The 11030-nt window shown below is 46.0% G+C and overlaps 1 protein-coding gene across 1 annotated transcript in view; it reads right to left on the bottom strand.

Moving 5' to 3' along the window:
• The window catches only part of LOC110537443 (SAM domain-containing protein SAMSN-1), a 25946-nt gene extending 15454 nt beyond the window's left edge, over nt 1–10492 (bottom strand). Inside the window, exons 1-3 of the mRNA XM_021623496.3 lie at nt 10218–10492; nt 8048–8128; nt 7646–7780 (exon numbers count right to left, since the gene is read on the bottom strand). Coding sequence (XP_021479171.3) covers nt 7646–7780; nt 8048–8128; nt 10218–10280 — 279 coding nt within the window. The 5' untranslated portion in view covers nt 10281–10492. The remainder of the gene's footprint in view (nt 1–7645; nt 7781–8047; nt 8129–10217) is intronic.
• Between the last annotated feature and the right edge of the window lie 538 nt (nt 10493–11030).

An 11030-nucleotide genomic window follows, 5' to 3' on the forward strand; every position in this document is an offset into this window, starting at 1 on the left:
GTAATTTTTTGTTGAACGGAATAAAAGTGCACCTGTTTACTCTACTCTGCTCTCCTGCACCTCCCTTGCACAGCCTTAGCAGAATTACACACCCAACGATGGAGTCAGCAGGAGCAGGTACCCCAGTTAGAGGAGTTGAGGAGCGCGTCCAGGAACATTCAGCTTAAATCATGTTAAATCATCTTGGTGTCATGATGGATCGCATTGTCCAGACTATGGACCACTGGGAGAGACAGAAGGTCTCCCCAGTGCCTCGACCAGCGCAACCGGGGTTCCCTCTACCCGTCCCGTCCGGAACCAGTCCCAGTGGGATACGGCTCTCCCTTCCCAGAGAGTATGATGGGACGGCAGCACAGTGCCAGGGATTCCTATTACAACTGGACCTCTACCTGGCCACTGTGCACCCAGCTCCCTCGGGAAGGGAGAAAGTTTCTGCCCTCATCTCATGCCTCTCAGGAAGAGCTCTGGAGTGGGCAAACGCCGTGTGGGGAGAAGGAGAAGCGGCGTTGGACCACTTCGAGGAGTTCACCCATCGCTTCCAAGCCGTCTTTGACCATCCGCCCGACAGGGCCCTCATCGACCACTATCGGTGCAGCCTGTGTGAGGACATCCGATGTGAGCTGGCCTGTAGGGATGCCACCATCTCCTTTGACCAACTGGTGGATTTGTCATAACCTGCTGGTCACCCGAGGACGTCCAGAGGGGGCTCTGTCTGTGCCATCTTCCAGCACCCCCCGCTCCGGTGCCCATGGAGTTGGGAGGGGCTGCTCATATGGAGACTGAAGGAGGAGCCATCACGTGCACCATCTGTGGCCACAGTGGGCACACTGCCGGTCGGTGCCAACAGGCAGGGCACTCTGGCGTCACCCCAGGTGAGTTCCCACCAGACTCATCCAGAGTCCTCTGTTGTGCACCTGTTTGTTCTGGTTTGTTTCCCTGAGTTCTCCCCGCATTCCCAGCATAAGGCGCTCGTCGATTCAGGCGCAGCTGGGAATTTTATCGACAGAGCGTTAGCCCTTAGTTTAGGGATCCCCATTATTCCTGTAGTTAGACCTTTCCCGGTTCAAGCTCGGGGGGGGGTCACGAGGAGAAAATCATTCTCTTGTCATTGACTGTCCTGCGTTTCCCGTGGTACTAGGCCTTCTCTGGTTAGCTCTTCATAACCCCACTATTTCCTGGCAACAGGGTGCTCTCACGGGGTGGTCGCGAGAGTGCTCGGGGAGGTGTGTAGGGGTTTCCGTTGGTGCTACCACAGTGAAAAGTCCAGACCAGGTCTCCACAGTGCGCATCCCCCCAGAAAATGCAGATTTGGCTCTCGCCTTCTGTAAAAAGAAGGCGACTCAATTACCACCTCATCGACGGGGGAATTGTGAGATAAATCTCCTGGTAGACACTGCGCTTCCGGGTACGCCACCAAAACTCCGCCCCTGTGCTTTCTTCTCGAAGAAGCTCAGCCCAGCGGAGCATAACTATGATGTGGGGGACCGGGAGCTGTTGGCTGTGGTGAAAGCGTTGAAGGTGTGGAGACATTGGCATGAGGGGGCTAAACACCCTTTCCTCATCTGGACTGACCACCGCAACCTGGAGTACATCCGTGCAGCGAGGAGACTGAATCCTCGTCAGGCGAGGTGGGCCATGTTCTTTCCCCTGTTTTGTGTTTACCCTGTCCTACAGACTAGGTTCCCAGAATACGAAGGCAGACGCACTGTCTCGGCTGTATGACACAGAGGAGCAGCCCATGGATCAGACTCCCATACTCCCGGCCTCTTGCCTGGTAGCGCCGGTCGTGTGGGAGTTGGATGCGGACATTGAGCAGTCGTTGCATACAGAACCCGCTCCCCTCCAGTGTCCGGTCGGACGTATGTATGTTCCGTCTGCTGTCCGTGACCAGTTGATCTATAGGGCCCACACATCACCCTCCTCTGGGCATCCGGGGATCGGTCAGACGGTGCACTGTCTGACTTTTGAAGTACTGGTGGCCCACCTTGGCTAAGGACGTGAGGATCCCTCTGCCCGGTATTCCTATGGCCCTACAGACTGCGGAAGCCCTGATTACTCACGTCTTCTGGCACTACGGGGTGCCTGAGGATATAGTTTTTGATCGGGGTCCCCAGTTCACGTTGAGAGTCTGGAAGGCGTTCATGGCACGTCTGGGGGTCTCGATCAGCCTTACCTCGGGTTTTCACCCAGAGAGTAACGGGCAGGTAGAGAGAGTCAACCAGGATGTTGGCAGGTTTCTGCGGTCCTATTGCCAGGACCGGCCAGGGGAGTGGGCGGCGTTCGTGCCCTGGGCCGAGATGGCACAGAACTGGCTTCGCCACTCCTCCTCTAATCTCTCCCCCTTTCAGTGCGTATTGGGGTACCAGCCGGTTCTGGCACCTTGGCATCAGGGTCAGATCGAGGCTCCTGTGGTGGACGACTGGTTCAGGCGCGCGGAGGAGACATGGGAGGCCGCCCTTCAGCGAGCCGCGCTTCACCAGAAAACCAGCACGGACCGTCACCGCAGTGAGACTGGCTCTCGACCCGAGACCTGCCCCTCCATCTGCTCCCCCTGAAGCTGGGACTGCGGTTTCTGGGGCCCTTCAAAATCCTGAGGAGGGTGAACGACGGATGTTACAGATTACGGCTTCCCTCTGATTATCGTATTAACCCCTCGTTCCATGTGTCTCTCCTCAGGCCGGTGGTGGCTGGTCCGCTCCAGGATTCTGAGGTGCGAGAGGTCACTCCTCCCCCTTTGGACATCGTTCGTTCCATCCTGGATTCGAGGCGTCGGGCGGGGGGCCTTCAGTACCTCGTGGAGTGGGAGGGGTACGGTCCGGAGGAGAGGTGCTGGGTTCCGGTTGCGGATGTTTTGGATCCCGAACAGCTGTTCGCCCTGCACCTCGCCCTCGGGGTCGTCCCCGAGGCCGGTGTTGGCGCACTGCTGGAGCAGCGCGTCAAGGGGGGGTACTGTCAGGACTTCTACCGAAGTCGGCTCCTCTCCTTGTTCGGGCAGCGTTCGGCGATCAACGTCACCGGCATTCTAGCCATCGCCGCTCCATTTTTCATATGTCCATTTGTCTTGTCTTGTTCCATACACACCTGGTTTTCATTCCCCAATCAATCTACGTATTTAGGCCTCTGTTCCCCATCATGTCTTTGTGTGTAATTGCTCATTGTTAACGGTGTATGTTTACGCACGATACTTTTATAGTTTATCTTCTTGCGTCGAGCAATCCCGTATCCGGGAGCGTAATCATAGCCTCAAGCTCATTACCATAACGCAACGTTAACTATTCATGAAAATCGCAAATGAAATGAAATAAATATTGGCTCACAAGCTTAGCCTTTTGTTAACAACACTGTCATCTCAGATTTTCAAAAAATGCTTTTCAACCATAGCTACCCAAGCATTTGTGTAAGAGTATTGATAGCTAGCATAGCATTAAGCCTAGCATTCAGCAGGCAACATTTTCACAAAAACAAGAAAAGCATTCAAATAAAATCATTTATTTTTGAAGAACTTCGGATGTTTTCAATGAGGAGACTCTCAGTTAGATAGCAAATGTTCAGTTTTTCCAAAAATATTATTTGTGTAGGAGAAATCGCTCCGTTTTTTTCATCATGTTTGGCTAAGAAAAAAACCCTAAAATTCAGTCATTACAACGCCAAACTTTTTTTCCAAATTAACTCCATAATATCGACAGAAACATGGCAAACGTTGTTTAGAATCAATCCTCAAGGTGTTTTTCACATATCTATTCGATGATAGGTAATTCGTGGCAGTTGGGTTTCTCCTCTGAAGCAAATGGAAAAATACACGCAGGTGGAGATTACGCAATAATTGCAACGGAGGAGACCAAACAAGCACCTGGTAAATGTAGTCTCTTATGGTCAATCTTCCAATGATATGCCTACAAATACGTCACAATGCTGCAGACACCTTGGGGAAACGACAGAAAGTGTAAGCTCATTCCTGGTGCATTCACAGCCATATAAGGAGACATTGGAACACAGCGCCTTCAAAATCTGGGGCATTTCCTGTTTGAAATTTCATCTTGGTTTCGCCTGTAGCATCAGTTCTGTGGCACTCACAGATAATATCTTTGCAGATTTGGAAACGTCAGAGTGTTTTCTTTCCAAAGCTGTCAATTATATGCATAGTCGAGCATCTTTTCGTGACAAAATATCTTGTTTAAAACGGGAACGTTTTTTTATCCAAAAATTAAAAGAGCGCCCCCTATATCGAAGAAGTTAAGTTCCGTGTTTTTGGGAACTTATGTCATTTTTTGTGCCTATTGTTGAACGGAATAAAAGTGCGCCGGTTTACTCTACTCTGCTCTCCTGCACCTGACTTCACCTTCCTTACACAGCCTTAACAATTACAATATAGCAATTAAACACTGGAATGGTAGGATGTGCAGAAGATGAATGTGCAAGTAGAGATACTGGGGTGAAAAGATAAAGATAAATAAATAACAGTATGGGGATGAGGTAGATTGGATGGGCTATTTACAGATGAGTTATGTACAGGTGCAGTGATCTGTGAGCTGCTCTGACAGCTGGTGCTTAAAGCTAGTGTGAAAGGTAAGAGTCTCCAGCCACACAGATTTTTGCAGTTTGTTACAGTCATTGGCAGCAGAGAACTAGAAGGAGAGGCGGCCAAAGGAAGAATTTGCTTTGGGGGTGACCAGTGAGATATACCTGCTGGAGCACGTGCTATGGGTGGGTGCTGCTATGGTGACCAGTGAGCTGGGTTAAGGCGGGGCTTTACCTAGCAGAGACTTGTAGATGACCTGGAGTCAGTGGGTTTGGCGACGCGTATTAAGCGAGGGCCAGCCAACGAGATCATACTGGTCGCAGTGGTGGGTAGTATATGGGGCTTTGGTGACAAAACGGATGGCACTGTGATAGACTGCATACAATTTGCTGAGTAGAGTGTTGAAAGCTATTTTGCAAATGACATCGCCGAAGTCAAGGATCAGTAGGATAGTCAGTTTTATTCTAGATTTATTTGGAGATGCTTAATGTGAGTCTGGAAGGAGAGTTTACAGTCTAACTAGACACCTAGGTATGTGTAGTTGTCCACAATTCTAAGTCAGAACCGTACAGAGTAGAGGTCCACCGATTATGGTTTTTCAACGCCGATACCAATACTGATTATTGGAGGACCAAAAGAAGCCGATACCGATTTTGGAAAGGACATCGCCGAAGTCGAGGATCGGTAGGATGGTCAGTTTTATGAGGGTATGTTTGGCAACATGAGTGAAGGATGCTTTGTCGCGAAATAGGAAGCCGATTCTAGATTTAATTTTGGATTGGAGATGTTTAATGTGAGTTTGGAAGGAGAGTTTAGTCTAACCAGACACCTAGGTATTTGTAGTTGTCCACATATTCTAAGTCAGAACCGTCCAGAGTAGTGATGCTGGACGGGCGGGCATGTGCGGGCAGCGATCGGTTGAAGAGCATGCATTTAGTTTTACTTGCATTTAAGAGCAGTTGGAGGCCACGGAAGGAGAGTTGTATGGCATTGAAGCTCATCTGGAGGTTAGTTAACATAGTGTCCAAAGAAGGGCCAGAGGTATACAGAATGGTGTTGTCTGCGTAGAGGTGGATCAAAGAATCACCAGCAGCGAGAGCGACATCATTGATGTATACAGAGAAGAGAGTCGGCCCAAGAATTGAACCCTGTGGCACCCCCATAGAGACTGCCAGAGGTCCAGACAACAGGCCCTCCGATTTCACATACTGAACTCTATCGGAGAAGTAGTTGGTGAACCAAGCGAGGCAATCATTTGAGAAACTAAGGCTGTTGAGTCTGCCAATAAGAATGTTGTGATTGACGGAGTGAAAGCCTTAGCCAGGTCGATGAATACGGCTACACAGTAATGTCTCTTATCGATGGTGGTTATGATATCATCTAGGACCTTGAGCGTGGCTGATGTGCACCCATGAACAGTTCTGAAACAAGATTGCATAGCGGAGAAGGTACTGTGAGATTTGAAATGGTCAGTAATCTGTCTGTTAACTTGGCTTTCAAAGACCTTAGAAAGACCGGGTAGAAAATATATAGGCCTGTAGCAGTTTGGGTCTCCCCCTTTGAAGAGGGGGATGACTGCGGCAGCTTTCCAATCTATGGGAATCTCAGACGATACGAAAGAGAGGTTGAACAGGCTAGTAATAGGGGTTGCAATAATTTCGGCAGATAATTTAAGAAAGAGAGGGTCCAGATTGTCTAGCCCTGCTGATTTGTAGGGGTCCAGATTTTGCAGCTCTTTCAGAACATCAGCTATCTGGATTTGGGTGAAGGAGAAGTGGGGGGGGTGTGGGCGAGTTACTGTGTGGGAGCGCAGGGCTGTTTACCGCGGTAGGGGTAGCCAGATGGAAGCATGGCCAGCCGTAGAAAACTGCTTATTGAATTTCTCAATTACTGTGGATTTATCGGTAGAGACAGTGTTTCCTAGCATCAGTGCAGTGGGCAGCTAGGAGGAGATGCTCTTATTCTCCATAGACTTTACAGTGTCCCAGAACTTTTGAGTTTGTATTACAGGATGCAAATTTCTGTTTGAAAAAGCTAGCCTTAGCTTTCCTAAAAGCCTGTGTATATTGGTTCCTAACTTCCCTAAAAAGTTGCATATCACGGGGGCTATTCGATGCTGTAAGGTCTACTGCACCTGTTGTATTCGGTGCACGTGACAAATCAACTTTGATTTGGAGGGAGCAAAACATCAGTTTTTGGTTTGGACCGACCTCAATAATTTGGAATATCTCCGCACAGCCAAGAGCCTTAACTCCAGGCAGGCCCAGTGGGCTCTGTTATTCATCAGCTTCAACTTCACAATTTCTTATTGCCCAGGGTCCAATAATGTTAAACCTGACACCCTCTCTTGCCTGTACAGTCCCGCTGCCACCTCCTCTGACTCCGAGACCATCCTCCCTACCTCATGCCTTGCGGCTGCTGTGAGCTGGGGTACTGAGGGGGAATATTTTCAGTCTCCTGAGGGGGAATAGATTTTGTCGTGCCCTCTTCACGACTGTCTTGGTGTAGTAACTGGGGTTAACTCTCCATGGTTCTAAATCAATAGTTATTTAGTAGTCTGAAAATGTTGGAAACATGATCTTGCTTTACCCTGCTGTAGGTCATGTAACTGTTTGTTACATGCAATATACTTTGTGAACTTTATTCTGCTACTGTGTATTCTTAATGTCTCGGACTTAAACCTATATGTCACGGTCACAAGGCATATGAACTAACAGGTTATAGAGCGAACATCACAATTATCACAACACATAGGTTGTGATATAGCTTTTTTCTGGCTTGGCTTCCCCAGTGATTTTACCCACACACCGTAACTGCTTGTTCATCATAATTTACAGTATAATCCTTTCTTTGCCTGTCATCCTCCTCAGGATCCTCCTGAGAAGCCTTGCACTGTATTATAACTATATTGTATTATCACTATATTGTATTATCAAGGTTCCAGTTCTGTTCCTATAGTTTGTGTGGTCTTAGTATTTTCTACATACTAGCCCATACCTCTGCATTTGGGCATCTGCTTTCTTTTCGTTGAACTTACATTTCACTCTTTTGACTTTTATCCGAGATCTGTGGTACACTGAATGTTGAGGCCTGATCTGTATGACACAATGTGCTCTGCTCACTCACCATTTCCTCTGACAGGGCTTTGGCATAATTCCTGCCCATCCTCTTCATCATCGTCAGTGAGATGGCCTTCATCTTCTTCCCTATACCTCCTGATCTGGTCTGGTCACCACTGTCAACCTGCTCTCCCTCTGCAGACTGCACGCATATTAACACACACATGTTGTTACATAGTTGACATGCTTAAACTACGATACAGCAATATACAAAGGCCAAAGTTAGTGTTTCAGAAATATTGTGTGTTAACATTAAAAAGATGAGTCAGCCCCGCTGACTTGAAACATGTTGTTTTGTTTCAACAAATGTCGAAAACTAATGTTGAAACAATGAAAAAAGTTTACAGTGTCACTTATAGGGAATTACTGGTTGAAGTAGCCGACAAAATCAGACAGATGCTTCACATACCGAAGAATCGCCATTTTCCACTGGCTTCACTGGGGCTGGTTGGTGTCTAAAGGTGTCAAATCGGCCAAAACTGGTGGAGCGCTGGGTGAGATGGGAGATTAACGGATTAAAATGTGTTTTGGATGGTAACAGCAGAACACATGTTGTCTGGCTGCCGTGTTTATGTAGAACTCCGAGCAGTCATGTCTGTAGGCCTATACCCTGTAAACCATCTAATCTGCTGTTCTTCTGGTCATGTATTTACATAGTGCTGTCTGTTTTACCATCAGGATCTATTATGGCATTTTATCCACCGGACTAAGATTTTTGTTAATCTTTTTTGTACTGAATTGTATCTAATGTTGCATTTGATTAGGGTTGGATTTAATGATGTAACTGCAGTTTCAGTTTGGACTCATGAGCATTGAGAACTACTGTATAGTAATGGATGAGTGCTGAGTGGCGCTCAGCTTCACTGCAGCTAATGAGGTTTGTATCAGTTATGGTCAGCCATTTTCCATAAATTATGCTAAATCTAAATTAATACATTGAATATTATAGTATTTTGTTATTATTTTGCTACTTTATTTGTTCAGTGGTGTTTTCCTGTTATATAATATTGTTATTGTTATGCAATTTATTATTCTAGCAGAGTGGTTCCCAAACTGTGGGGCGAGCCTATTAGGGGGGAAAATTGTGTATCAGCTGTTTTCTTCTTGTCATGTCAGTCATTGCTGACCTTGGAGATATATTTGTAACATCAGAAATGTCCAGATCAACTATATCATGTCAGGTAATGTTTTTTTTAGCTAGGTTTTTTTACCCACTGATTTTGTTGTCATGTTTGAGTCACTCAGATATCACATGAACACTAATAAGAAATGGCAAAATGTGTAGAATTGCAGGAAATTTGCTTTTAAATGGCAAAGAAAATGACATCTGTCCATTGCAAAATGGATAGAATTGCAGGAAATAAGCTTTAAACCTGTACTATTATCTCTCCGCCAACAAAAAGGGTGTGAACCGTTTGTGCCATGGTCAGTGCTTGTGGCCATAGAGATACACGTGACGTGTGGGGAGAACCACTGTTCTAGCACATTCTAGTCCTCCTGATCTCCCTAAAACCTGTCATCTAATTGAAGATAATCTAATTGAAAGATAATCGGCAAAAGCGTCATTAAAATGGAGAGAGTGTGAAAAGCAATGGTCCGTTGTTCACTGGCGGCCCATTAGATAAATTCTGAGGCTCTCGCCCAACATCTGTTACATTAAACCCTGGCTTGTGGCCCAACACTGACCATCTGACCATTACTGAACCGTGAACCTTGGCCGGCTGCAGTCACCGTCACCTACTGGGGAAAGCTAATGATGTCTAATAGAAATAATGGTCAAATAGCAAGAGCAGCAAATGCTAGTATTGCTTTTATAATGAACTCAAATATTTTGAGTGAATCTTCCTCTTTAATATCCTGCCTAGTACATCACTGGGGCCAAGCTTCCTGCAATCCAGGACCTATATAATAGGCAGTGTCAGAGGAAAGCCCATAAAATTGTCAGAGACTCCAGTCACCCAAGTCATAGACTGTTTTCTCTGCTACCTCACGGCAAGCGGTAGCAGAGCACCAAGTCTAGGAACAAAAGGCTCCTTAAGAGCTTCTAACCCCAAGCCATAAGACTGCTGAACAATTAATCAAACGGCCACCGGACTATTACATTGACCCCCCCCCCCCCCCTGCTACTCGCTGTTTACCATCTATGCAAAGTCACTTCATCCCTACCTACATGTACAAATTACCTCAACTAACCTGTACCCCCGCACAGTGACTCGGTACCGGTTCCCCATGTATATAGCCTCGTTATTGTTGTGTTATTGTGTTACTTTTGATAATTTTTTACTTTCGTTTATTTGGTAAATATTTTCTTATTAACAATTTCACGGTAAGGTCTACACTTGTTGTATTCGGCGCATGTGATAAATTAAGTTTGATTTGATGTGCATAATACGGCCAAATGTTTGGAAAAATATGCCTTCGAGCATTTCAATTTATTGTAATACACGCAGTTTAAAAATGTCAAGCAAAATGCCCAACGAGTTAGACGTATAAATATTGTTTTTTGTTATTACATTGGATAGTAGCAAATCGAAAAGAAAATTGTACCCCCCAAAAACCTGACATTTAAAAGATCTCACCTTCGGTTTTGTCTTGCTCTTTGGGTCTTTGTTTGAGACGTTTGACGGGTTCCTGTGAAGCATTGTGCTGAATCTGAATTACCGCTGGATACTTCTTATTTTGGATCAAAAACAACTGTGCTGTAGCCTATTCGACCAATCATCATATCAACTGTGCTGTAGCCTATTTGACCAATCATCATATCAACTGTGCTGTAGCCTATTTGACCAATCATCATATCAACAACCTACTCCCCCGCAACAGTTGTGCAGAGCAGGTACATTTCCTCTAAGTCAGGAAGGATGTGACTATATCTACACAGTCTGTTTATCTGTAATCAAAGGCAAGAATGTGTTGTACTTTCAGGTGGAAGGTGTAAAGTTTCGTCAACAAGCTGCATAAACTGAAACATCTTCAGTGCACCAAGAAAGCCTCATTGATCAGACTGCTGGATTGTTGTTGTATGGTAAAATCATTTTATGAAAGTTGAAAGACAATTCAATCAATGTCACAAACTGTTGCCTACATGACACTTTTTGACAACGCACCAAGTTAAATGCAACTCACTGTAACCAGTAAAACTACTGATGAGGAAGTGGCCAAGAGACTGGTGAACACAGGAAGGGGTGAATTCCACGAATCCTGTATATTGCAGTTTCAGCTCTATTACCTCACTGAGTTAAATCATTGTTAAATGAATACAAAATATACACCCGTTCACAATAATTTTTTGCTCCTACAGATAGTGAGTCACGTGGCCGTGGCTTGCTATATAAAAGCATCAAGGCATTCAGTTACATACAATAGAAGTTTATTTTCCCTTGGCACACACT

The sequence above is a fragment of the Oncorhynchus mykiss genome, chromosome 12 (assembly GCF_057628025.1).
Source record: "Oncorhynchus mykiss isolate SJ-2025 chromosome 12, ASM5762802v1, whole genome shotgun sequence".
NCBI classification, from domain to species: Eukaryota; Metazoa; Chordata; class Actinopteri; order Salmoniformes; family Salmonidae; genus Oncorhynchus; species Oncorhynchus mykiss.